The sequence below is a fragment of the Theropithecus gelada genome, chromosome 1 (assembly GCF_003255815.1).
Source record: "Theropithecus gelada isolate Dixy chromosome 1, Tgel_1.0, whole genome shotgun sequence".
NCBI classification, from domain to species: domain Eukaryota; kingdom Metazoa; phylum Chordata; class Mammalia; order Primates; family Cercopithecidae; genus Theropithecus; species Theropithecus gelada.
Genome location: NC_037668.1, coordinates 82130655 through 82158639, shown reverse-complemented (window position 1 = coordinate 82158639; position 27985 = coordinate 82130655). Strand labels below are relative to the sequence as shown.

The following is a 27985-nucleotide window of genomic DNA, read 5'->3' as shown; positions in this document are numbered from 1 at the left end:
GTGTGTCAGCGGCCTCCCCACAATCCTCACCCCCTCCTTCTCTGCTTCTCCCTTCCAGTATTCTCCAAGCATGACGATGAGTGTGTGATCCCCCCTTCTCCGAGACGCTGAGAGAGCGGGCATTGCAGGCGGGAAGATGCCAGAAATTATGCAAGAAGTGAGGTGTCATTATCCAGGAGCTGGTGGGGAGGGCATCTCCCTGCTCCCCTCAACCCCCTCCCACCCCATCCACGCCCCCCACCTTTCCCAATTTTAGTTTCATGCAATAAAAAGGCCGAACTTTTTATTCCATAAAACATGAAGGACAAAACTCAAAAATGTATTTCAAGTCAGTGACCAGAAAAATCGCACCCCTTGCCCTTTCCCCAAAGGACCTTTTCCGTACACGACACTTTTTTGTTTTTTGTTTGGGGTTTTACCGTTGGGATTTTTTTATTTGTTTTCAGGGGGGGTTTTTGGGGGAAAATTTTTTTAAATGGAAGCTTCTAGTAAGCCCCCCACCCCAATCAACCTCTATGCTTTCTTCTTAAAAAAAAAAAAAAAAAAAAAAAAAAAAAAGGAAAACCAGAAGCCCTGCTGTCTGTCTGTCCCCAAGCCCTTCCACCAGAAAAGCTAGTCTAGGTGTGAGAGCCCACATTGTCTGTAGCCATCAAAAATAATAATAATAAACTGGACAGTTTACAATCGGTGGTTTCTTTCAAAAGGCCTTTTTTGGAAAGAAGAAAAGGCAGTCACCGTTTTCCACTTGGGGTTTTGGTTTGTGCAACAGGCAGGGGAGGAGCGGGAACGCGTTTGTTCTAGCTTGATTTCTACGGCAACGGCAGCGGCACGCTTGGACCTCAGAACCCAGCACCCTCATCCTGTGGCCAGAGGGGCCGGACCACCGGCCCCTTTCAGGATTCCACCACAGCCCAGCCCGTCACCGTGACCCGGTGGCATGCACTGTTCCCAGGATGCCTTCCTCCTCCTCTCCTAGACCTTCCAGCCCCTCCTCCGCCCCCACCCCAGTCTTCCCAGTGAGAATCCTGCCAGCTGGGTGGTGGCCTGACGCAGAGTAGGAGAGGCTGCCACTGACAGGATGGCTATGACCTGGGACATGGAAACAGTGACCTCCACGTTCTGGTCCCGAGATCCTCGCATCAGCGTCATCATGTGCACCGGCTGGGGGGCTCGAGTTCCGGTTTTCTTTTTCTCTTTATTCGTCCTTTCTCAAAGATGGGATACTGACCAGAATTGCTCTGTATATGCTTGGGACTGGATGGAAAGACTTTGGAGCAGCTGTGGGGGGTGGGGGGACACCGACAACCAAACAGACGTGCTGTCTCCGGTCCTGTTTTTATTTTCAAAAACCAACAAGCCCGACGGTGGAGCCTGTCCCCTCCCGGGAGGGTGCTCATGGCCCCGCTCACCTCATCACCCCACAGAAACCTTTGTGTCTTGCCCTGGAAGACACCCGAATTCTTTGTACATTGACATGCCCTTCTCCTTCCTCCCTCCCCTGTAGCTGGTCTTTGTTTTACTCCCTCCCTTTCTGATCCATGTATATCATATTATGTGAGATATCATCTGCCTGAAAAAAGACTTTGTGCGGATTATTGGGAACATTGTAGCTGTTTCTGTGTTTTTTCTTACCTTGTAGTCTGGTTCTGAATTAAGAGAGGAAAAAAAAAAGTAATTATGATACATTGTAGTTTGTGTACGATATATGTTGATAACGTTTTATTAAAGGGACATCTTTTTTCCGCAGCCCTTCCTGACATGTTTGGGGAACGTGGGTTGGAGTTTATTACACTGATTACAAAATGCAAGGTGACTTGTTGGGCAGAGTTTTTGTTCCTGGTGCGTAACAAGATGTTTTGTGTTTGAGGCGTCTGCCTTCTTTTCCTGGGCCTGCGAGTTCTGTGTTCTTGTGGAGTTGCAATGGCCTCGGCGGAAGGTGGGTTGGGAGGGAGGGAGGTATCCGTCTTACTTTAAATATTTGGGGGCCTTCTAAAAGCCATTTTCCATTTCTTGTCTTGCAAACACATTTTGGTTTGCTGGAATGTTGTTTATTTTTCTGGAAGTAGAAGAAGGTTCCTGGTGCCCTCTGTTGTCTATGAGGAGTCGCTATCAGCCAGGAGGACCACAGCCACTCCCTGCTTTCTCCCCTCAGGTGGGGCTGGCTTCACCCCAGGCCCCCGACCTCAAGTGCCTGCTGTTTGCGACTGGGAGGCACAGGGAGGTTGATACATACATATATTTTTTTTCCTAAGGCTCCAAGGCACTGGGAGCCCTTGAAGGGTTTTGAGAGTAGTGCAGTCTACTTAGTAAATTTTGGAAAGTGTATGCTGGTGGCATCCTGGGAGATGAATCAGGTGGGGCTGGCAGGATATGGAGAGAGCCATTCCCAGATGACATTTAGGCAAGAAATGCTGAGGGCTAGGGTGAGGTAAGCCGCTATGGATGCTGACTTGCACGACTAGAAAGAACTTTCTTCTTCCCTGGAGCTCTGGGGACCTCATTCTAGGTTTGCAGCAGGAGTAGATGCCGGGGTGGGTGGGAGACAGAGGGTCCAAGCAAAGGGTAGGCTTAGCCCATGTTTATAAGGCCCTTAGGGGACCAGATAGCAAATTCCCAGGTTTAAATCTTGCCTTTGCTGCAACTTGCTGTGTGGCCATGGGCAAATTAGTTGATATTTCTGTTCTCAGTTCTCTCATCTGCAAAATGGGGGCTGACGGGCTGGCTGCCTCATGGGCTGTGAGGAGGTTAGCACAGTGAAGTGCTCAGAACAGTGCCGTGCACGGACTAAGAGCAGCATGTGTTCGCTGCAAGTGATGTTGTTACTCATATGTGGGGAAAGTCCAAATGGGTGTGTTAGGGAGTAGCTGGGAGGATCTAGAAGATTCCATGTGGTCCTTCCCTCTTCACCTTGGAACAAGGTTTTCTGGGCTTTTGCTCAGCATGGACACCTTTGAACTATTGGAAAAGCATCGCCATTGGAGAGATGAAGAGACTGAGGCTGTGACTAACCTGTATCAATGGTGCTGACCCAGGGCTGGGGAAAGGAGGTTGGGAGGATGGGATATTCATCTAATACCTGTGCTCCTTGGAGCAGGAGTCAGGCACAGACAAGAGCCATGGGATTGGGGTGCCTAGCTGGAGGAAGGCAGGTCACGGGGCCCAGCCTGGGGGGGAGCGCCTGCTGTGTGCTGTGCTACCCCTCAGCCTGGGGCCCCTCAGCAGCCCTGCAGTTGCCTTCATAACACAAATGGCCAGGGTGCAGGTTAGTTTGGCCTTCCTCGGGGGCAGATCTCGAAGCAAAGAACTGGTTCTTGTTCACTAAGCATTTTCATCACTGCCTGGGGCCAGACCAGAGCTCTACATGAGCCAGTGGAAAGATACTGAAATGAGCAGGAGAAAAGGAAGCGTCATGCCAGTTCTTTCACAAAAAAGGGCTTCAGGCCATCACTGAGAGGTGCCGGAGTCGGGGGCCGGACCACAGCTTTCCTGCTGCAGTCATCGCTGTCTGCAGGCACTCGATTCTAGGGGTTGGCCAGCCTAGGGGGCCAGAGCTAGGACCAGGCCTGAGACAGCGGACCCCTCACCTGCCTCCCTGCTGGGCATCCCCACTGCCCCCTACCCCAGAGCCAGGAAAGAAGAAACTTAAGGCAAGTCACTGACACCAACAGCAGCACAGCCACTAAGGCGCTAGGCCAGAGCAGGGCTCCAGCTGGGGGTAAGGCTGCTCAGGCTGGCTCCCTAGTGACCTGAGAAATCCCCTGCCCCAGTCTCTGCTGTCCCATGAAGTGGTGCACCAGCTGTGTTCCCAAATTCCACAGACTCCAGGAGACTGAGCCCAGAACATGCCCGGGGTGCTCCAGAGGGCTTTGGCCCTGAACTGAGGGGAGCTGGGCCTCTTGGAGTTAAGGCCATGGGGCTCCCCTGGACTTGGGCAGAGTGGCTGGGCAGGGTGGGGTTACAGGCAGATGAGCCTTGCTCTGCCCAGCCCTGGGCTCACTGGGTATAAGCACTGGGGGCTTGGAGTTGGGGCTGGGGTTTGGAAATAAAAGACCAACGAGGGTGGGTGCTGGAAGACAGAGGTTCTGTTCTATCCTCCTCTCTATTTCCCAGGGCGCCTGCGGAGCCACAGAACCTGGCATCTGGTTTCTGGAATTCAGCCATGCCCTTGATTTCCTGCCTCCATGTCAGCCCTCCAATGCCACAAAGACCATCTCACTTTTGAGCCTCCGTAGACTTCTTTCTTTCCATCCATCCACTCATGTGTTTGCTGAGCACCCCTTTTATGCCAGGGGTGGTTCTGGCACTAGGGATACAGTAGTGAACAGATACGGAAGGACGGAGATGCCGTTTGTGGAGGTGGGGCAGGCTGCGGGAAGAGCTCTGTTCTGGTGAGTTAAATTTGAGATGCTGATTTGATAATCCAGTAAAGACATCAAGTAGGCGGTCTGAACTAGAGGCATACCGTGGGAGTTGTTGCCATTTAGAGGGTCTTTAAAGTCATAAGACTGGCTGAAATCATCTAGGGAATGAATGGAGAAGAGGCTGAAGGACTGGGCCCTGAGATCTGGGGAATAGGAGCGACCCACAAAGGCGGCAGAGCAGTGAGAAGAAGACCAGGAGAGCGAGAAGAGCGAGATGCCCTGGTGACCATGAGAAGAAAAGGGGTGCAGAGAGGAGAGGGCTTCTTGCTAGTGGGGAACCCAGGTGGCTACGCCCACTGTGACTCTGGGACCAAGTCCACGCTCCTCACAGCTTCCAGGCAGCTGCAGGGCATGGAAGGGCCATGCGCACTCCTGCTTTTCCTTGTCCCTCAGCACTTCACCTCCAACTTTGCGGTACTCTGTGGATGTCTGCCCAGCCAGGGCCTTTGTTCCTGCCAGCCCCTCCTCGTTCCCACTTGCCCTTTAGAACCTAGCTCAGATGGCCCCTCCTCCTGGAAGCCTTCTGGGCCGGGATAGCGCTCTCCCTGGGTCCCCACAGCCTGGTTCAGTGTATGCCTCCCCCATCAGGCTGGAAGATCCTCTAAGCCAGGGACCATGTACAAGCCCTCTTTGTCCCCAGAATTGCCAGCACAGGTCCTGGTGCCCAGTAGGTACATGATGAGTGCTCTTGGAATAACTGGATGTTGTTGAGTAGTCGCCCCAGAATGTGCTCAGTGGCACCCCTCCCTATGGTATGCTGTCACCTGTGGGTGGGTAGGTGCCCAGGTGTGGGGAAGGAGGTGGCCTTTGTGGGTACCTGCTACTGCCAATCCAAAGGAGACTACTCTGGCCATCTCCACCCAGTACCCCGGGAGCTCCCAGAGGGCGGGGACCACATCTCCCTCCTTCTGTAACTGTTGCTCCCAGCACAACACCTGGCACACAGTAGGTGCTTATTCAATGGGCTGCCCCTAGAGGAGGTCTATGGTGAGGGACCTCAGGGCTCAATCTCCAGTCTGGACCTATTCTTGGGTTCCATCACTGGCCTAGCTGGGGAGGAGGAGACCCATGGGTCTCACGTGCACACGTGCATGTGGGCACATGTCTGGGGGTGTGGTGTGTGTGTGTGGGTGGAAGTGTGACTGTGGGCATGTGTGGGAGTGTGTGCGTGCATACATGTGTGTGCGCACGTGTGCGAGAGTGAACATGGCAGGGGCCACGTTGCTCTGACAGGCTGACCTCTAAGGGATGGAGGTCCTGCCCTGGGCAGCAAGCCCACTCCCTGGATGTAGTCTTTGGGTATGAGGAGATGTATTCTGAGGGGAGAGGGTCCCTGGACCGGGGGGGTCTTCCAGCAGTGAAGCAGGTAGGCCTTGTGGGTCATGGACATCTGTGTGTCCATGTTAAAGAGAGACAGTCAGAGACACTCGGGTCACCTGCATGCTTTCTGAGACTTTCACCCACAGCAAAAAAGGAACCAGGGAGATACTGTCTAAAGTCCAACAGGAACCTGTCCTGCTCCTTCCCAGAGCCCTGTGAGTTGTCACAGAGCCTCTGCCAAACACTTGCCCTGGGTCCAGCCTGAGCCAGCCTTGGGAGAGAACAGAGAGCAGCCTAAAGTCAGGTCCCCTCAAGCAAGCTCACCTTTCCACCAGGCTTCTGAGAACTCCAAACCCATCGACTTGAAACCTCCTTGTCGAATGGAATCTATTTGATCCAAAGGTGGGGAAACCTGGAAGGGAGGTGCCATATCCCCATTTTGCCAGCGAGGAAGCTGAGGATCTGACAGGGCAGCTGGAATACAGGAGGGGGAAAGTGGCTCTCCCCCAGCCAAATTAGAATTCCCTTGCCACTGAAGCTTGCTAGAAATGAACTGAAGAATTTTTGAATGGATCAACCAGGCACTTAAATACATGAGACAGTGAAAAATATGTTCACAATGGGAATGTCACCATTTCACTTCCAAAAGTCTGTTGCTGGAAGTTCTTATCGTGGGGTTGCACTATCCAGCATGACCTGGTGCAGCACTCTCCCTGCAGCATGCTCCTGCTCCTTCACCAGCTCACTGGCTGGGGAGCCTGCACTGGGCTGGAGGCTGGCTGAGGCCCTCAGGTTCTGCTGCATCACTTCCTCTCCTGCGTTGAATGAGGGAGTGGGGACGAGGCTGATAGACATTTGGGATTTGGAGAAGCAAGGACCTGTCTGTGGAGGGGGCAGCTGTCAAGATGCAGGAGCTTCCCAGCTCTTCACACTACATCATGTGGTCTCTAAGCCTGTTTCCTCATCTCCATGGGGACAATTAAAAAACCGCCAGTCCTGCCTGCCCCACTTTGCAGATCAGCCGCACTTTGCAGCTCCCTCGACACAAAAGTGCAGTTGGGCTCCAGGCTCCACAACTGAGCACTAAGGCCGGCATCCGAGCTGTCCTCATTCAGGGTGGGTTGGGAGGACAGGCTGCCCAGACCTGCCCTGCAACCCTGGCCCGCTTCCAGGCAGTCCTCAAGCTACAAGGTCATCTGCTGACGGTTCACTTACTCAGAGCCTCCATCCCGCTTGCTCAGGGCTCAAGTTCATCTCACCCTCCCTCCCCTCCAAGCAGTCTCCAGGGGCTTCAGCCTGCTCAGGATCACGCCAAGCCATCACCACCACTTGCCCCAGGATCACTGCAGTGGCCTCCAGCTGGACTCCCTACCACCATCCCGCCAGCTCCTCCTCTGTACTCCCAACGGAGTGTTCTTTAAAAAAAAAACCTTTGACTCAGCAATTCCACTGCTAGGAACTTACCCAATGGCTCTGCTGGCAAAAGTACTCTAAGATACATGAACGAGGATGCTCACTGCAGCATTATTTCTAATGACAACTGGAAACAACCTGGACCGTCATCAACAGATACTAACACAGCTGCTCAAAAGAATGAAGAGATCCTATGTGGTGATGTGGCAAGAGCCTACGATCCGGAGACATCAGGTGAAAAAGGAAGGGCAGAACAGGCTGTAAATAGGATGACTCTTCAGTCATGTACATACATGTGTTCTTATGATACATACACATTTTCACCAAAAGCATGGAAGAAACTCGAAGCTCTGTTATCCTTAGGGAAAAGGACTAGCTAGGGACCGCCTTGGGTGGGTCGACTTATTTTTCCCTGAACTCTGAACTTTTATCATTTATGTATAATTGTTTCCTGTCTGTAAAATAAAAAGTAAAATGGGCAGCAGGGCTCAGAGTCCCCGGAGCCCAAGGTCAGCTGCCCTGGGAGGTGAGGTGCTTGGTGTTCAGGCCCCTCCCGAGCTGGCCACTCCAGCCCCAGCCAAGCCTCCGGCCTCCCCACTTCCAGTCACTCCCCGTCCCCATGGTCCTCTGTGCCTTGCTGCTTTTCCTGGTAATCCCTCAAGCCTACAAAGTAAGCTGTCAAGTGGAAAGAGCCCAAGCCTGGGAGGCAGACACAGGCTGGACGCCACTTTGCCACTGCCTAGCTGAGAGCTCCTCCAGCTGCCGGAAGTTCCCACACTAACTGCTCTCAGCAGTCCCTCAGCAGGAATTACAGCCCAACAAAGCCACCTCGCCCAAGGTCCCACCCGCTGTCGGGAAGCAGCACATATCCAATGGCTGGTGCCAGGTCAGGGGTGTTTGTAGAAGGCTCAACTCCCTTGCCTCTGGCTCCAGAGTGCCCATGAACTGGGTGAGGCCTCAGATGCAGCCACACTGAGCTTGGGCCCGCCACCCCCACCTGCTGCTGCCTTCACTCTCCACAGGTTCTGGTCCTAAAGGTTCTCCCCAAATAAAAATCTCTGCGTTTCCTTGGGAAGCTGACCTATAGCACCAGCTGGGTGACCTTGGGCAAACACCTTAAATTATCCATGTTTTCTCCTTTGGGCCCAGAACAGTGCATAGCACATGCTAGGCATGCAATATTTTTCTTGAATATGGAAATGACATTTACCTTGTAAGGGGTGTGTGGAGATTAAAGATGCTGTGTATCAGGTGCTTGGCATGGCAGCAGTGTCTGGCACAGATTAGGACTTGACATTATTTGGACAAACAGAGGCCAGCTGAACCAGGGGTGTACTCACCCCATTAACCAGGATACAAGGGAGAAATCTACAATAAATACTCTAGCGAGATTTTCTGCAGTCATTGTGGAATGTGTCCACAATTTAAATAATGCCATAAGAACCTAGTGACCATCAGCGTATCTGCCATGTAGCAGACACTACACACACATAACCCGGAGTCTTCAACACCAGGTCAGTCACATTAGCCCAGGTTTCAGATGAAGAAATGGAAACAGACAGATGAAGATGCTTATCTAAGATCACAACACGGGTCCAGGGCAGAGCTGGGCTTCAGCTGGGGCAGGTCAGGCTCCAGGGCTTGGACTTGTGTGGGGGCCCCTCCTGATGGCACCCTCATACCAAACACAGGCTTCAGTGCAACACAAGGGCTCTTTATTGTCAGCGAGAGTAGCAGGCCAAACGGGCACTGAGGCTCCACGGGACCCAGGCTCTCTTCCGTGGAAGAGAGGCAAGGGAGGGTTCAGGATTCAGAGGGGTCCTCAGCTCACACAGCACCGTGCAAATATAGAGCTAAAAACTTTCTGAATGTCTCTGGCTTGAAATCAACTGGCCCAACAGGCTCCTGGAAAGAACACAGTCCATTAGGACCCTGCTACTAGGTTTAACGACAGCAATTAAAACAAGATTGGATTGAAGTAAATCTTCAGTGCCTGGACAGCAACTTTCTTTTTCTGACTCTCTCAGACTGAGAAGGGGTGTTGAGGGGCTGCAGACTGGGAGGACAGGAAGCATTCCCAGCCCCCTTCAGCCAAAACAGCTGTTGACACTGCTCTGCTCCCGAGGCCCTCTCACTTCAACCACCAGGAGCAAATGGGCTGTTGCCCTCTCTAATCCCAGGGACAATCATCCCTCACCCATTCCACACACATTTATTGGGCACCTGCTTTCTTTCTACTGGGCCTATGTCCTGTGCTAGAGACAGAGACACAGCAGTAACTTGACTCTGGTTCCTGTCCCCAAGGAGCTTATGGTCAGCTGTTCAAATAGTGAAAATGAAAGGAGACAGACCCCACTGCAGAAGTAGGAAAAAGAAGAAAGCAGGGAGAAATGACTAACTCGCCGACATTTATATGTGGAAGGGCGAGCAGAATGGGGCAAAAAGAAAAAGAAAATGAAGGAGACTTCAGAAAGCCCAGCACATGCAATAGAAGAAGAAGAAATGAAGGCAGGAAGAGCAAGATCGGGCTGGAGCCCAGGGCGAATGCTGAGGGGTGGAGCGGCAGGAGATGAGGCTGCAGAGGTGAGGAGGAGCTGTCTCCAAACCACAACAGGCCCAGCCCTGAGTCAGTATCCTGGAAGGGAGAGGCTGAGGGAAGAGAACCTGAAGACACAGAGTCAGGAGGGAAAACGTGACTAAGAGCAGAGAGCATGGAGGTGGCTGCTGTGACTATGCAGGTGAACTGAGGGTGTCCGGGGCCAAAGCAAAGGGCACAGACCCGACAGGCATTTCAGGTGGAAACAGCACTGAGCTGCTGGAGAACTAGTTCAAGAACGGACCTGCTGAGAATGTTCAAAGGCTCAGCGACTCCATTTAGCAAGCCCATACTCAGGCCTGTGTGGGACCTAGTTGGTCCCAGAGCAGGCAGTACCCCTACTCCGCTTTCTCAGTCCCTGACCCTGCTATAGGTCTCTCCAGGGTGCATATCACTGCCTGATGCTCTATCAGGAATTTATTTAGATACTGCTACTGCCCACTACACAGAGAGCAGGCCTGGACCCTGTCAGCTGAGCAGTGGGGTGCAGCAGTGATGGTGCCACAGGAGGAACTCCGTATCTGTGGGATGAAACAAATGAATGCATCCCCACAGACCCTGCCCTCAAGGATCTAGGAGCTTGGAGTTCTGTTTGGCGGAAGAAAAAAAACGTGAAGAGATTCTACGCACAGCAATGTGATCGTGCTGTGATGGGGGAATATGGAGGCCAGGGCAGCCCACCTGAGGCACTTAAGTGAGGGTTGGGATGGGGGCGGTGGTGGTCAGAAGTTTCCCAAAATAAGAAACACTTATGCTAAACCTGGAAGGACAAGTGGAGGACAGCCTGACAAAGACTAATGGGGAGGGGAGAAGGCAAGAAGCCTCCTAGATAAAAGGAGCAGCATCTACAAAGGCCAAAGCTAATGAAGCCGCAGAGCACCCTGGGAGCTGCGAGGAACTGGATTGGCTGGAGGGTGCAAAGGGAAGCAGAAGCTGGAGTGGAGCACTGGGCAGGGCCTTAGGTAGGGGCGGGACTGAAGGAGTCCTCCAGGCAGAAATCCTGGGTGGGAAGTCCCCAGGGCCAGGGCTCTACTCAGAGCACCCCGGCAATCCCACCTGAGGCTCACACCAGGTAGGAGGAGGCAGGGCCCTCCTGGATCAGGCGGGAGATGGCTCAACTTACCACAACCACTCTCTTTTTGATCACTGGGAGACACCAAAAATGCCGATAGAGGAGCTGGTCTGAGTCCACCCAGGCCAAATTCTTGACACCCTCGTTAGAGGACAGGTCTGTGGTATTCAGTTGAAACACCAGGAAATGGAAGACACGTCCATCTGTGCCCACGCTCTGCACCACCACGGGCTGCTCCAAGACCTTGGCATCATTCTGAGAGGAAAAGGGGAAAAGGAAAACAAATCAGAAGCTGTGGAGTGTAAGGAACAGCACGGCCCAGGCAGCTTCTAGTTCTGCCCTTTACAACGTCCACCTACGTCCACTGAATGGCTTCTCTTTGGGGCAATTAAAATAGAATGAGGAGTTCAGGGCACTGTCCAGGGCTGGGCCTTCTTCACCCAGGCTGGCTGTGCCTCATGGCCCCAGGGTGCCTGCTCTTCTATTTGAGCACATCAGAGTAATAGTTCCTGCTACTGAGAGGCAATTTCCAGGCAAGCCAGAGTTCAGGCAGGCCAGCTGGGGGGTTAATGACAGAAATCCCTCAAACTCTTGGCGTTACTTGATGAGGACCACAGTGACATCAGCTATCAAATGTGAATCCGGAGGGTCAACGGATAGATGTAATCTCATTCAGTTCTCACTCCATTTGACGGATGAGGAAACTGAGATTCGGTGAGGTAAAGTGACTTGCCTGAAATCACAAAGATGGGTGGTGTAGAATCCAAACAGGCTCATGCCAGACCACACACTTCCCCCATGTCCCTGCCTTGCTTCTAAGGGCCTGGCAGTCACATTCACTGGGCTTCATGCTTACACTGCAACTCAATATGGGCCATATTTCTGGAGTATCCATCCAGCCATGCCAGCGTCAGGATTTCACCAGTCAATTCCTGCTACTGATCTCTTCTGGTTACTGCCACTTGGTAATAGGAGTACTACCTAAAATCATTTACTGAAGGCCTCTCAGGTGCCAGGCATCTTGCCAGTTTTACATCAGGTCACCTCTACTCTCGTAAAGCTAGAGGTATATTCCCACTAACAGATAAGGAAACTGAAGTTCAGAGAGGTGGTATAATTTGCTCCAGGTCACCCATGGGGTATGACGTGGGATCAGACTCCATGCTATTAAGTCACCGAAAGCCCTGTTGTTCTGGTCTAATCCTGGTGTCCCAGTGTATCTAATAGTGGCACCTCATTATTCTCAGTGGTGTCCCAGTATGGGAGATAAATCGTATGGTGACCTGCTGAGACTTTGCAGCAATCCAGTTTGGTGACTGCTACTCAATGAATGAAGATTCAACAGGCAGGCCCCATGAAGCAGGCCATCCTTGATTCCACCCCACTGGGGCTGAATCTGGCATTAGGAATACCTAATGTCAGACCTCAGTGTGGGCCACACTGGGGCTTTTGGCCTTAGAAATACCTGTTCTTAGCTGCATGAAAAATAAATAAAAAGAAAAGTACCGGTAAGTGTTAGCCGAGAATTCTGTATTGACTCTTATCTCCCTCTACAGATCAATAAAACTGCAGGTAGTACATAAATTTCTCAGCAATTTTACCTTTTACATGGAGGCTCTTCCCATAATTGCTCAACTTCACATCCCCAGGAATAATTTGTACCTGGAGGGGCTGAAGGAGGTCTCCGCTCCTACCCAACTTGGTGGTAATTAGTGATATCGTTGCTACCCAGGCTCTGATGCCAATAGCTGGCACAGAGGCTACACTGAGTCTGCAGGCCTGGGACCAGGGTTGTGACTATCTCTGCCTCCTTCTCCTGCCTGAGTTGGGAGTAGCACATCCTTCAAAACTGGAGAGATCACGGTTCCAAGCTTTGCTTCCCCACTCATTAGCTGTGGGATCTTGAGCAAGTTACCTAACCTTTCAGAGCCTTCAGGAATGGGAATAAGACAGTTGTCCTAGGATTGGAAAGACACAAGAAGGTCATATGAAGATCTGACTTCATATGAATTTCTTAGCTATGTGTCCCTGGGCAAGTTCCTTAGCCTCTCTGAGCCTCAGTTTCACCACCTGTAAAATGAAGCTAATGACATCTGCCACATGGGGTTAAAAAACTACAAGGATTAAATAATGCTGTGTTCTGAAATTTCAGTTCAGTGGTCTTTTTTTTTTTTTTTTCCTTTGAGGCAGAGTCTCACTCTGTCACCCAGGCTGGAGTGCGATGGTGCAATCTCAGCTCACTGCAGCCTCCGCCTCCTGGGTTAAAACAATATTCATGCGTCAGCCTCCCGAGTAGCTGGGATTACATGTGCATGCCACCACACCCAGCTAATCTTTGTATTTTTAATAGAGTCGGGGTTTCGCCATGTTGGCCAGGCTGGTCTTGAACTCCTGGCCTCAACTAATCCTCCCACCTCGGCCTCCCAAAGTGCTAAGATTACAGGCATGCACCACCACACCCAGCTAATCTTTGCGTTTTTAGTAGAGACGGGGTTTTGCCATGTTGGCCAGGCTGGTCTCCAACTCCTGGCCTCAAGTGATCCTCCCACCTCGGCCTCCCAAAGTGCTGGGATTACAGGCGTGAGCCACCGTGCCTGGCCAGTTCAGTGGTTTTTAAATTCGAGCTTGTAGCAGCGTCAATGGGGGGCTTATTAAAATGCTGATCGCTGGGCCCCAACCCCAGGGTTTCTGATTCAGCAGGTCTGGGGGTAGGTCTGAGAGTATGCATTTTCAACAAGTTCCCAGATGATGCTCCTGCTGCTAATCCAAGACTATATTTTACACACGAACCACTGATTTTTTGTTAATAAAAACCCTAAATAAATGTGTGGTATGCAGCAGGTGCTCAGTCTGGGCAAGGCCCATTCCACTCCCTATCCATTTGGCTAACCATGGCTCTCCAACTCCCCCTAGGCCAAATAATATGGGAAACAGTACTTTTCCTCATTCCTGCTCTAGAAAAGACTCAGGCTCTAACCAAGACCTGGGGGTCCAGCAGTGGCTCTCATGAACTCCCTACCCCAACATCCCAAACCAGGGATCTGGTGTCCCAGGCCTGCTTGAGGGCTACCATACAGCCCTCCCTTCCCTGGAGGCCTCTGCTCCCAGAGCCAAGTTTTTCCCATCTTAGGACAGCTCTCTGTGACAAGTTAGTCTGTATTCCATACCATTTAGGTCCCTGAGACCTCCTCTTAGGATCAGGGGCTACCACCAAGGAGTATCTTGGGTCCCCAGCACCCATCCTGAGTTGGCAGGCAGGGCTTGGCCATCTCTATTGCTCCACTTCCTCCCACCTGTGCTCCACTTCTGCCACTACAAGAACAGAGGCAGCATGCTGCAGCACAAATAACTGAAGACTTCAGAGTGGGGCAGACCTACCTGCAGTCCTATCTCCATCACTTAGTGCTGTGTAATGCTGGATCAGCTGCACGGCCTCCCTGTAATTCTATGGCATAGCGTGGAAAGTGGGGACTTCAGTAAAACATGTGGGCTACTGTGGTCAGGTGAGCTACTTAGGCGAAGCACAGGCAGTCAGCCCCTAGTGATGTCGGCTCATCTCCACAGGGTAGGCTGAAGTACTCCTCCCTAAAACTCCTCAGTCAAGCAATCAGTTCCCCTACATCCCTTTTCTTCCTCTGAGCAATAACCTTAAGGGAGGAGACCAACATGGCGTAGAGCAGCTCAGTGGTCTTCTTCACATACGTACCCCATAGAGGAGCCGGGCCTGAGCCAGGGCACTGCCAAAAGCAAACAGGATCATCTTGGCCCGCAGCTGATCTGGCTGAAGGCGGCCCGGTCGTACATTGGCTTTGTCCAGTAAGTACAGGGTATGGGGATAGGGGTAAGGATAGCCTTCCCGGAATCCTGCAAGAGACACAATTATGTGGAGGGGTGGAAAGGATTCATCAGCCTGCCATAAAGCCTCAGGAAAGTCACCTCACCTTAGCCCAGGGACAGGTGCTACACAGAGACTCAACAAAGGTGGGCACTATCACTATAGCTCAGGGGCTGGCAAACTTCAGCCTGCTGGCCAAATCTGGCCTGCTGCCTATTTTTATAAATAACATTTTTATTGGAGCACAACCACAGTCATTCATTTACGTATGATTATTGGGTAGCTGTGACAGAGACCATATGTGGCCTGTAAAACCTAAAATATTTACTATTTGGCGCTTCACAGAAAATGCCTGCCAACCTGTTATAGGTGCTTCTTGCAAGCTAGTTCTAACTCCACAGCTTTCTCTCTCATTCTGGCACACAGATGACAGTGATGTTAGGAGAAGGAGAACTTGAAATCTGTGGTAATTATTAAAAAGAAAACAAGTCGGCCGGGCATGGTGGCTCACGCCTGTAATCCCAGCACTTTGGGAGGCCGAGATGGGCGGATCATGAGGTCAGGAGATCAAGACCATCCTGGTTAACACGGTGAGAACCCATTTCTACTAAAAAAATACAAGAAATTAGCTGGGCATGGTGGTGGGCACCTGTAGTCCCAGCTACTCGGGAGGCTGAGGCATGAGAATAGTGTGAACCCAGGAGGCGGAGCTTGCAGTGAGCCGAGATTGCACCACTGCACTCTAGCCTGGGTGACAGAGCGAGACTCCGTCTCAAAAGAAATAAACAAAAAAAAAAAACAAAAAAGAAAGCAAGTCATTTGCAAAATTTATTATTTTAATATTAGTGACAAATGACTTGCCTCATCATTCACAATTAACCCACACAACACTAGTGCTGAGAATCAAAGTTTAGCACTTATTCCTCTCAGCCATGACCTTATCAAGTCATGATTCTCTTCTCTCGCATGGCTATGAGTAACTCTTGGTAGGCTGGGAACTTCTAGAATAAGTGATCTGGATCACTGAATATGGGTGAAAAGAAGGAAGGAAGAGGTTGGGAAGGTTGGGCCTGGTGGCTCACGCCGGTAATCCCAGCACTTTGGGAGGCCGAGGCGAGCAGATTGCTTGGGCCCAGGTGTTTGAGACCAGCGTAGGAAACATAATAAGACCCTATCTCTAAAAAGAATACAAAAATTAGCCAGGTGTGGTGGCACACACCTGTGGTCCCAGCTACTCAGGAGCTGAGGTGGGGGGATTGCTTGAGCCTGGGAGGTCAAGGCTGCAGAGAGCAACAATCATGCTACTGCATTCCAGCCTGAGTGACAGACTGAGACCCTGTCTCAGGAAAAAAAAAAAAGAGGCTGGGAAAATAATGTAGGCTCTGAAAAGCCTAGAGGAGGCATGGCTCTGCTGCATGTTTGGTACTTCAGTCTGCTCAGGTACTTATCTAGAACTCACTCTGTGCCAAGCTCTAAGACAGGTACCAGGAATGGAGGCCAAGCAGAGCTTGCCACTGTCTTTGAGGAGCTCACAGTTTAGAGGGGAGACAGACAGGAAAACTGACCATATCTGTATGGAGGGACATGTCAAGATGTGAGGTGAGTCAAGGGCTATGGGAGGACAGTCAGAAAGACCCTGATGAGACTGGAAGATCCCAAAGTATTTCTGAGAGAAAGTGATTCCTAAGATGAACTGTGAAAGATGACAAGTAAGCAAGCTGAAGACCAAAAGGAAAGAATGGTCAAGAGCTCCAGGCAAAGGGAGAGGAAGTGCCAAGGCATGGAGGTGAGAAAGGGCATGATGAATTCAGCACAGTCACAAGAAATGGGGCAGGTGGGGGAGGACGCAAAGATGAGGCTGGGGATGGGGCAGAGACAAGATGTGAAGGCTCTTTCATGTCAGCAAAGGAGTTCCAACTTTACTCAATAGGAAATGGGAGGTGGGCATGAAGATAGATGGGATGAAGGTGGTGTTGGGGAAAGGCTACTCTGGAATTGTGAACTAAATGGACCAGAGAGAAAATAATGTGGGGCCAGATTGACCAGCTGGGATGCTGTGGCAATAGGCTAGGTAAAGGACAGTAAAGACTGACCTAGGTTGTGGTTGTGACAATGAAGGGGTTTATGAGGAAGATGCTACAGCTCATGAGGACAGAGTGGATGGCAGGAAGTGAGGGCCAGCCTAGTCTCACTCCCTTGTGATGTCTTGGCTGACTGAGTACATGGTGGTCCCTGGCTTGCTGGAGTTTGGATCAATGGCCCCATTCAGTGTCCACGGGGCTTTCTCAGTCCTTAAAGGGGGTTGGCCAGAGTTTACAAGGTAAACAGAAAGTGGGTGCCTTCATGGGACCTATGAATAAAGAAAAAGCCTTGGTCAAAAGCCCCTCAAATGCCCAATGATACAGTTTGTTGAAGAAAAAGAAAAGCCCCTCAAGCCATTCTGATGTAACAGAGTTACTTCTCCAAGGTAAAAAGTAAAGTTAGCCTTTGAGCAAATCACTTAACCTCCCTGAGTTGCAGTTTCTTTGCCTATGAAATGGAGACAATAGTACTTGTCTCATGGGGCCACATGGATCCTAGGAGATAGGTAATACACGCGAGGTGCCTAGCGCCTAGCAAGTTCTTAGTATATCCTTTCCCTCCAGAAAAAGCATGTCCTTCTCCCCCACACTGCCTAAAAGTCCAAGACATTGATCCTCACCTGTGTCATCTTTCACATCATAAACATTGCATTCATGAAGATCAATGACAGGTGATATGGGGTAGAAGGTCTCTAGAACATGATTCTTAGTAGCTTCAACCTCCTCTCTGGAGGCGATGGTGGGCAAAGGATCCTTGGTGCTCAGTCGGGCTCCACCAGAACCACGGACTTGAAGGAGAAGAGACTCTAAAAGGGAGAAAAATGGTTACTCTAACCTGGTACTAACGACTTTCGCAGCTGGGCACAGTAGCTCATGCCTATAATCCTAGTACTTTGGGAGGCAAAGGCAGGCGGATCATTTGAAACCAGGAGTTCTGGGTCAGCCTGGGCAACATGACGAAGCCCTGTCTCTACTAAAAAATACAAAAAATTGGCCGGGCACGGTGGCTCACGCCTGTAATCCCAGCACTTTGCGAGGTCAAGGCGGGCGGATCACGAGGTCAGGAGATTGAGACCATCCTGGCTAACACAGTGAAACCCTGTCTCTACTAAAAATACAAAAAATTAGCCGGGCGTGGTGGCGGGCGCCTGTAGTCCCAGCTACTCAGGAGGCTGAGGCGGGAGAATGGCGTATACCCAGGAGACAAAGCTTGCAGTGAGCCAAGATCATGCCACTGCACTCCAGCCTGGGTGACAGAGCGAGACTCTGTTTCAAAAAAAAAAAAAAAAAGTTAGCCAGGAGTGGTGGTGCATGCCAGTAATCCCAGTTACTAGGGAGGCTGAAGCACGAGAATTGCTTGAACCTGGGAGACAGAGGTTGCAGTGAGCCAAGATCATGCTATTCCACTCCAGCCTGGGCAACAGAGTGAAACTCTGTCTCAAAAAACTTAAAAAATAATAATAATTAAAGACTTTCTCAATTCTGCAAAGTCTAAAGCCTTCATCCTCCCATGTGCCTCAAGTCATTTATAGCATTTCTAGACCATCAGCCTAATCACAGAACACATAACTAAGTTAGGATGTTAATCCTGGGATCCTTAAGAGGGGATGAACCAATGCATTCTTCTTCCTGTGTTCCCTTCCCAATAAACCCTGAGGGCTGATGGTCTCTGGGGAACGAAGCCTGCACCATCCAGATCTTCCTGAGCACCTGCTCTAACCCAGAGATGCGTGAGAGTTACTCTCTCCTCTCAAGGAGCCCACCAGGTAGTGAGTGCTGCAGTGAAAAGAATGAAACATATTCAAAAATTGTACAGGTGGGGAAAACTGAACTTCTCTGGGAATGGGAAGCTCCCTGAAAGCAGCAATGCCTTAAAATGACATCTGGAAGGACAGGTAAGAGCAGAGATTCTCAACTGCAGCACTATTCACATTTGGATCAGATAATTCTTTGGTGGAGTAGGGGGAGGGAATGCCTCCCCCTACTGTGTACTGTGGGATGTTTAGCAGCATCCTGGCTTCTACTTACCAGATGCCACTTGAACTCCCTCCCCATCCCATGTCCCCACACCCCATCCACATCATATCAAAGATGTCTCCACACACTGCCAAATGTTCTCCAGAGGGAAAAGCTGTCCCTAGTTGAAAACCACTGAGTAAAAGCTTGCCAGGCAAAGAGAGGGGGAAAAGCACTCTAGTCAAGGAGGAATAATGTGCAAAGGCACAGGTGCAGGCAACTCTGTGGCAGAATTTAGGGAGAGAAATCCAGGTGACTAGAGTAGGATACAGCAGGGAAGGAGTGATGGAGAGAGAGAGGAGCACTAAGACTAGAGGTAATCTTACCTTTTTTTTTTTTTATTGAGACGGAGTCTCGCTCTATCCCCCGGCTGGAGTGCAGTGGCATGATCTCAGCTCACTGCAAGCTCCGCCTCCCGGGATCACGCCATTCTCCTGCCTCAGCCTCCTGAGTAGCTGGGACTACAGGCGCCCACCACCACGTCCGGCTAATTTTTTGTATTTTTAGTAGAGACGGGGTTTCACCGTGGTCTCCATCTCCTGACCTTGTGATCCGCCCTCCTCGGCCTCCCAAAGTGCTGGGATTACAGGTGTGAGCCACTGTGCCCGGCATTTTTTTTTTTTTTTTTGAGACATAGTCTTGCTTTGTCGCCCAGGCTGGAGTGCAGTGGCGCAATCTCGGCTCACTGCAAGCTCCGTCTCCCAGGTTCATGCCATTCTCCCGCCTCAGCCTCCCGAGTGGCTGGGAATACAGGTGCCCGCCACCACGCCCAGCTAATTTTTTGTTTTTGTATTTTTAGTAGAGATGGGTCTTCACTGTGTTAGCCAGGATGGTCTCAATATCCTGACCTCATGATCCACCCGCCTCGACCTCCCAAAGTGCTGGGATTACACGCATGAGCCACTGCACCCAGCCAAGGCAGAGGAGATTCTTAAACTTAGGAAAGGGGCCAGACTGTCCTTAACGACTGAGAGTGAGAAAACCCTGGCCAAAGAGCCTCAATGAATTTGCATTAGCATATATGCTACGTGCAGACATAGGTAGCAAGAGGAAAACAAACTCACATCTGACTCATCAGCAAGTCAGCCATTGTGAACATGCATAGACACCCTTCACAGAGGTCCCCACAGGAGGTCACATGCTACCACCAGACAAAATGTGCCTGGAAAAACACCTTGAGAATGGCCTCCTGAGGAGTGTCCACTGAGGCAAATCTTTCTCAGAAGGTGCTTGTGTTTTCAGAAATAGCCACAGTGTGATGGTAATGGATCAAGGCCAGTTTTCTTGTATGTCTAAAAATTGGTTTGGTCAATAGCACTGTCATTAATTAGCATGTGGCCTCCCTTACTGGATAGGTAAGAAAGGGATACTACCTCTGTGGGTGGATAAACTCTGATCTGTCACCTCAAGAATAGTTTTCTAAAGTATTTCCTGTTTCCTCACATATAATCTGCAAGAAAAATCAACGTGCATGGACCTCTCCTAACCTTGGGTTTTCGATTCTCCCCACAGACCACTCTTGTGTGGTTTCTGATTCAATTCCCTCCATATCCCTCCTCCAGTGACAGCGCCAAATGGGGTAGTTTAATTAGAGGTAATACTTGATGATGGGCCAAGTACTCCTCTATTAATGAGGTTCACTAATTTCCTTAGTGGTGTCATTACCTCTGCAAAGCTGACTCTTTGCCAGGAAGTCTATACACAAATCCTGACCAAGCAGATGTCCTGAAATCCCAAATCATTCCATAGCTGGTTTCCCTGCTCCAGGATTCCACCAGTTAGAACACCTGTGTTCTATGAATATCCCTGCCTGAAACATCAACAGTAGGTATATGCATTTACGCATCCCTTCAGTCAGCACCTACTGTGTACCATGAACTGTTAGACATTGGACAACGTGAGTAAGATATGGTCCCAGCCATCAGGAGTTCCGTTTAGTGGGGTAGACAGAACTGACAGTAGATACTGACAGTACAGTGTAATGTGTGCTATGATGGCAGAATGAGCATAAGGCACACAGAGGAGGAACAGATACCCCAGCCCAGATTCACAGAGAAGGGGGGCTTGAGTGAAGTCTTGCAGATAAGGAGAATTTGGTTAAATGAAGAAAGCAGAGGGCCAGGCGCGGTAGATTGCCTGAGGTCAGGAGTTCAAGACCAGCCTAGCCAACATAGTGAAACCCCATCTCTACTAAAAATACAAAAAAAAAAACTAGCTAGGCATGTTGGGCGGGTGCCTGTAATCCCAGCTACTTGAGAGGCTGAGGCAGGAGAATCGCTTGGAACCCAGGAGATGGAGGTTGCAGTGAGCTGAGATCGCGCCATTGCACTCCAGCCTGGGCAACAAGAACAAAACTCCACCTGGAAAAAAAAAAAAAAAGAAAAGAAAAGAAAGCAGAAAAGAGTATTCCAGGTGGGAAGCAGTGGCTCATGTCTGTAATCCCAGCACTTTAGGAGGCTAAGATGGGCTGATCACTTGAGGCCAGGAGTTCGAGACCAGCCTGGCCAACATGGTGAAACCCCATCTCCACTAAAAATAGAAAAATTAGCCAGGTGTGGTGGCATACGCCTGTAATCCCAGTTACTTGGGAGGCTGAGGCACAGGAATTGCTTGAACCTGGGAGGCAGACAGAGGTTGCAGTGAGCTGAGATCACGCCACTGTATTTCAGCCTGGGCGACACGGTGAGACTCTGTCTCAAAAAATAAATAAATAAAAATAAAACTCAAACAAAAAAGATTATTCCAGACAGAATGCACAGCATGTGCAAAGGCACATGGGTGTGAAAGCTTGATGCTAAAAAGCTGCAAGTGGCTAATTTAGGGATGGGGTGGTGGGCAGTAGAGCAGGAGATAAGACTAGAAAGACTAAGTGGCGACCAAATCATGAGGGCTGGTAACTCACAATAAATGGTTTACACTACTAGGAGACAGTGAAGGATCTGAAACAGGCAGATCCTTGCACTTTAGAAAGATCACTCTAGCAGGCCATGCTGAAAATGGATTTGGAAGACCAGAGAGGTGTAACTGAGGTAAGAAGACTATTGCAATAGAATATGAGCATCGTGAGGACGGAGGCTACATGTGCTTTATTATAAATTTCCTTACCTTCAGCATTTAGGGACTTCCCAAGCATATCCTAAGCACTCGATATGGCTGTTAATGGTTGAATGAATGTCTTAGAAAGTGATTAAAAACAAAAATGGTTGGGCTATGGCTAATGATACTAAGGGTGTGTCTGAGCCTACAAAATGAGACCACGAAGGACGGGAGTGAGGATAGGTATTTGGGGGCTGGGGGATGGGAGCTGGTGGTGGGGCTAAGAGTAGAAAGGCAAAAAAACAGACCAAGGCTTTCTGGTGTACAAGATGACCAACCTCGGTTCCAGGTAGCAGAAAACGTGGAGTTTTGGACACAGATCCGCCTGGCCAGAGAAGGATGCTTAAGAATCTGAGATTTACACAGCTGTATTAGATTGTCCACGATGACCGGGCTTGAAGACAAAAAGAGACATTTGGGGATTTAAAGCAACAGGTCGATTCGAAGATCCATTAGTAGGAAATCTTCTTTACTTGGGGGAACTTACCAGTAGGTCTCTCTCTTGGGGATTTCCTCAGTGGTGTGCCAGAGACGGGCATGCGAGATCACATTCAGAACACGCTTGTCTTGGTTCTCTATGTGGTTCTTTGGATCATCAACAAGGCTAAGCACTTTCTCGGGAAGGCCTTCTATTAACTTGGTCTTGGTGAGCCAGAGAGCCTGCTTTACACCTTTGAGGTAATCAGCCACAAAAAAAAAAAAAAAGAAAGAAAGAAAACAATTCAGGAAGAGATGCTTACACCTGCCAGGTAGCATCTTAGTAAAAAGGCTGCCTCAAGTAAGAAACTGGATTTGTTCTGTGACGCCTGAGGGGATAGAACAAAAAGTGAAGAGCAGAAGCTAAGAAAGTCAGATTTCAACTCACCTTCAGGAATGACCATCTACTTCAGGATGATTAATAGGTGACTGAGGGGGTGAGCGCCTGCCACTAGAGGAATTCAAACAGTGGCTAAGACAGCTGAGATAATACGGCTGAATGCTGCAAGCAGTGGATAGACCCTAGGCTATGGGACTAAATTGATGGATGCCAACCTTTCATTTAAGATCCTTTCTAATAACCCACACCCCAGCCCTGACTACCAAATATAGCCTGTGTCTACCAAATATACCTCATTTATTAGGTGTGGGTCCAGGCATAAGCCCATGCTGCCTTCTCAGGGGAAAGCAACCTTTGGAAATAACTGAGAATAACTTTCGGATTTTCATGAATACTTTAAGAAGCTGAACCTCTCTGGCCTTAGTATAGAAAAGTTGGGCTTTTCCTGGTTACAGAACTGTTTCGTCTTTTTTTTTTTTTTTTTTTTTGAGACGAAGTCTCGCTCTGTCACCCAGGCTGGAGTGCAGCAGCATGATCTCGGCTCACCGCAACCTCCGTCTCCTGGGTTCAAGCGATTCTCCTGCCTCAGCTTCTCAAGTAGCTGGGATTACAAGCATGCACCACAGCACCCAGCTAATTTTTGTATTTTTAGTACAGATAGGGTTTCACCATGTTGGCCAAGCTGGTCTCAAACTCCTGACCTGAAGTGATCTGCCCACCTAGGCCTCCCAAAGTGCTGCGATTATAGGCATTAGCCACTGCGCCTGGCCTGTTTTGTCTTATAGACATGGTGAACTGTGTAACTGAAAATATTTTTCTCTATACCAGAGTTCAACAAACATTTTCTCAAAGGGTCAAATAGTAAATATTTTCAGCTTCTTGGCCACAGTCTCTCTCACAACTACTCAACTCTGCTAGAGCACAAAAGCAACAATAGGGAATACTTAACAAGTGTGCATGGTTTTGTTCCAATAATACTTCATTTATAAAAGCAAGCAGCTGACCTAGTTAGCTGACCCTAGCTATGTACCATTTGTTTATTGCTAGCAAGCTCAGAGCCAGGTTTGGGGCTTCCTTTTAAAATGCAGAATCTTAGGCCGGGCATGGTGGCTCACACCTGTAATCCCAGCACTTTGGGAAGCTGAGGTGGCAGATCACTTGAGGTCAGGAGTTTGAGATCAGCCTGGCCAACACGGTGAAACCCCATCTCTACTAAAAACACAAAAAAATTAGCTGGGTGTGGTGGTGCTTGCCTGTAGTCCCAGCTACCTGGGAGGGTGAGGCAGCAGAATCACTTGAACCTGGGAGGCAGAGGATACAATGAGCCAAGATCACGTCACTGCACTCCAGTTTGGGCAACAGAGTAAGACTCCACCTCGAAAAAAAAAAAAAAAGGAAATGAAGTAGAACCTCACAGAATGAATTTTTGTTGTATTATCTGTTTTATTTTTCCTTTGTACTGATCCCCTCAGCTGTTTTTAAATTTAATCTGGTTGTTATAAATAAGCTGCCCAAAATACTTTGCATGAAAAGATGGCATATACGTAGCCAGGCCCAGAGGCTCATGCCTATAATCCCACTAACTCAGGAGGTGGGAGGATGACTTGAGCCCAGGAGGTCAAGACTGCAGTGAGCTATGATCACACCACTGCACTCCAGCCTGGGTGACAGAGTGAGACCCTGTCTCTAAAATAAATAAATAAATAAAAGATGGTGTATATGTAAACTAAAATAGATTCAATTTAGCCTGACAATCTTTAAACATTAAAGAAACTTAGCTACTCTCGGTGGGATGGGTTGTGGTGCCAGGCAAAGACCTCCCTAGCTTCACTTTCCCCAAATTTGGCTTCTCTAGGGGAGGAACATGCATAGACCTAGGTATCTAAGTTCTAGATCAAGTAAACACACCAGTCCTCTATTTTCTTTTCTTTTTTTTTTTTTTGTGAGACGGAGTCTGGCTCTGTCACGCAGTGGCCGGATCTCAGCTCACTGCAAGCTCCACCTCCCGGGTTTACGCCATTCTCCTGCCTCAGCCTCCCGAGTAGCTGGGACTACAGATGCCCACCACCTCGCCCAGTTAGTTTTTTGTATTTTTTAGTAGAGAGGGGGTTTCACCGTGTTAGCCAGGATGGTCTCGATCTCCTGACCTCGTGATCCACCCGTTTCGGCCTCCCAAAGTGCTGGGATTACAGGCTTGAGCCACCGCGCCCGGCCAGTCCTCTATTTTCAAATGAAAAGTCAATACTATATTCTTCTCAATGATCATGCCCACAAATTAACAGAAGGCTGGTGGCTGCCTTGGTTGGCAGATTACCCATCTCAGCTGGAAGAACACTTCTCTGACTCAAGGTCGTATCTTCATTTGAAAATTGTGTCTGGGCCAGACATGGTGGCTCACACCTATAACCTCAGCACTTTGGGAGGTTGAAGTAGGCAGATTGCTTTGAGACCAGCCTGGCCAACACGGTGTAACCCCATCTCTACAAACGAAATACAAGAAATTAGCCGGGCGTGATGGCATGTGCCTATAATCCCAGCTACTTAGGAGGCTTAGGTGGGAGGATAGATTAGGCCTGGGAGGTACAGATTGCAGTGAGATTGCGCCACTGCACTCCAGCCTGAATGACAGAGCAAGACTCTGTCGAAAGAAAAAAAAAGAAAGAGAGACAGAGAGAAAGGAAGGAAGGAAGGAAGGAAGGAAAGAGACAGGCAGACAGACCATGTCTGGGATGGAAGGGAGCTTAAGATACTTTGGGGGAGACACCCTGAGGCAATTTCTCTTGTGGTAATAAATGAAAAGCAGTAAGTACAATGAGACTTTTCACTTTAAGACCCATAAGACATCACACCAGAAATATAAATATAAATGTTTAGAAATGTAACTTTTGGGGAGGGGCAGTGGCTCACACCTATAATCCCAGCACTTTGGGAGGCCGAGGCATGAGGATCACTTGAGCCCAGGACTTTGAGACCAGCTTGTGCAACATGGTGAGACCTCCTCTTCACAAATAATTTAAAAACTAGCCGGGAGTGGTGGCATGCGCCTGTGGTCCCAGCTACTCAGGAAGCTGAGGTGGGAGATCGCTTGAACTTGGGTGGTCAAGGCTGCAGTGAGGCACGATCACGCCACAGTACTCTGGCTTGGGCAACACAGCAAGATGCTGTCTCAAAAAAAAAAAAAAAAAAAAGTAACTTCTGGATTTTGTGGTGCAGCCGAAAGAACCCTGGACTGGGAGTCAGATAAACTAAGTTTTAGTTCTGACCCGCCACTGTTCCTTAAACTTGAAAATAGATAAAATACTAAGACTTTATGTTTCATTTGCGTATGAAAAATAGGTGATAATTAGAGCTGCCATTTACTGAAAGTCACCATCTACCCTGTGCCAGAAGCTTTACCTGCAAGTTAGATGGGATTTTATAAAATGAAAAATGAAACTCAGAGACTAAGGAATTTGCTCACATACCTTGTAAGTGACAAGGCTAGGAGGAGAATCTGAGTCTGTCTACCCTAAAGACCATCACCTCTCTCCATTACCCCAAATGGCTTCTCTAGCCCTGTATCTTGCAGAGTTTTATAATAGCCTACAGAACCTCTCTGTAAGTAGCAAAAACATAGGATACACAATACATTTTCAGCCTAGGCAAACGAATATAATCTTAACGTCTAAAATACTGCTAATGCATTCACCCACTTGGTATTGTTACCTGGGTCACTCAAGGATGCCAAGTCTTATGAGATCCTTCCCAGTACCTTGTAAGGACACTGGAAGTGTTTAAAGGCTGAACAATCAGCTTTCAGGAATGGAATTGAGAAGCTTAAAAGGCTGACCAATTGACTTTTTTCAAACCTAGGATTTATTATCTGGCTTAGTCCCCCAATCTTGCCAGATTTGCTTTTTTTTTTTTCCCCTAATTACTCTTTGGAAAATGCTGTTCCCACTTATCTCAACCATTCTGTTTTCAAGACCTGCCCCATCCCTATCCTGATTTGAGGAAGATGGAAGAATGGGGAAAGGGATAAACAAGCCTCTCCATGGACTCTGGAAAATAATTTCTGGTACTGTTCTAGATAGACAGGCTGGTTTTGGCAAAGTCATTTTGATCTGTCCCTAGTGAGAGTGACAGAGGACTAGACATGGACTTGAGAGGTGACAGGCCTGGAGATTAAACATTCTGCTGTCTCCACTATAAACTCTCTCCATCTCCCTTTTTTTTTTTTTTTTTTTTGAGACGGAGTCTCGCTCTGTCGCCCAGGCTGGAGTGCAGTGGCCGGATCTCAGCTCACTGCAAGCTCGGCCTCCCGGGTTTACGCCATTCTCCTGCCTCAGCCTCCCGAGTAGCTGGGAATACAGGCGCCCGCCACCTCGCCCGGCTACTTTTTTGTATTTTTTAGTAGAGACGGGGTTTCACCGTATTAGCCAGGATGGTCTCGATCTCCTGACCTCGTGATCCGCCCATCTCGGCCTCCCAAAGTGCTGGGATTACAGGGTTGAGCCACCGCGCCCGGCCTCTCCATCTACTTTTAAAATGTGCAGTTAATCTCCAGAATGTCAGACCTGGAAAGGTCAATGTGGACTGTCCAGTCAAAATCATTCACAGGAAATAGAGGCCCAGGATGGTCAGCCATTTGCCCAAAGTCAAACAGAGAGAGCCAGGGGTAGGCCTAGAAAGCAGCTCTTTTCACGCTGACACGCAAACTCTCTTACTCCCGCACAGAGGCCCAGCTCCTTACAACTCAATTCTAACAACTCTCAGAAGATGGGAATCACTACGGCCCCATTTCGCAGATGAAGAAACCAAAACCCACAGAGTTTCAATGTCTCGCCCAAAGCCACAGAGGGTCGGGGTCAGTGCTGGGCAGAGGAATATGTTCCCTTGCCGCTCGTCCTGGGGCCTCACCCTCGAGAAGGCGGCAACGCTGGTGAAAGATATAGCAGGCCTGCTCTTTGTGCAGCGGATGCTCGTGAAGAGGGGGCGAGCGGTAGAACCTTGGGTCCCTGTAGCGCGGCTCCCAGGGCGGAAACATGGGCCGCGCCAGCCAGGGTACGAAGTGCATCTTCCCTGCATAGGTGATGGGCTCCAGTCCAGGGATCTCGTACACCCTATCCAGGAGAGGAGGCTCCGGCTTCCGAGTGGAGCGCACGCCCCACTCATACGCCCCGCGTCTCGGGGCCCCGAAGCCCCCAAGGCCGAGCTGTCCGGAGCCAGCCAGCGCCCGCCTTGCGGGCCCGGACGCCAACGCCATAACGATCTGTTCGCCTCAAGACCACCACCTGGACGACACCATCTTGCGCGCGCAGGGCCTGCTGGGAACGAAA

General features: G+C 49.7%; 2 protein-coding genes across 10 annotated transcripts in view; one reads left to right on the top strand and one right to left on the bottom strand.

Annotated features, from left to right (window-relative positions):
- Positions 1–1746, top strand: part of SSBP3 (single stranded DNA binding protein 3) — a 180317-nt gene extending 178571 nt beyond the window's left edge. For 4 of the 8 annotated variants that reach the window (XM_025377361.1, XM_025377248.1, XM_025377605.1 and 1 more), the window contains one exon: positions 59–544. In XM_025377361.1, coding sequence (XP_025233146.1) covers positions 59–88 — 30 coding nt within the window. In that variant the 3' untranslated portion in view covers positions 89–544. Of the gene's footprint in view, positions 1–58 lie in introns of all 8 variants that reach the window. The other 4 variants (XM_025377529.1, XM_025377322.1, XM_025377162.1 and 1 more) reach the window with 2 other exon arrangements.
- Positions 534–27985, bottom strand: MRPL37 (mitochondrial ribosomal protein L37). 2 transcript variants are annotated; one of them, XM_025376962.1, is made up of 7 exons: positions 27567–27985; positions 22338–22521; positions 22129–22244; positions 17359–17544; positions 14529–14686; positions 10874–11077; positions 534–2056 (listed from the first exon to the last, which is right to left on the bottom strand). In XM_025376962.1, exons 1-7 carry the CDS (start codon positions 27910–27912, stop codon positions 1796–1798), a joined length of 1455 nt encoding a protein of 484 aa, XP_025232747.1. In that variant the 5' UTR covers positions 27913–27985; the 3' UTR covers positions 534–1795. The 2 variants fall into 2 exon arrangements, with proteins under 2 accessions (XP_025232747.1, XP_025232819.1); XM_025377034.1 differs by lacking the exon at positions 534–2056 and adding an exon at positions 8848–9059.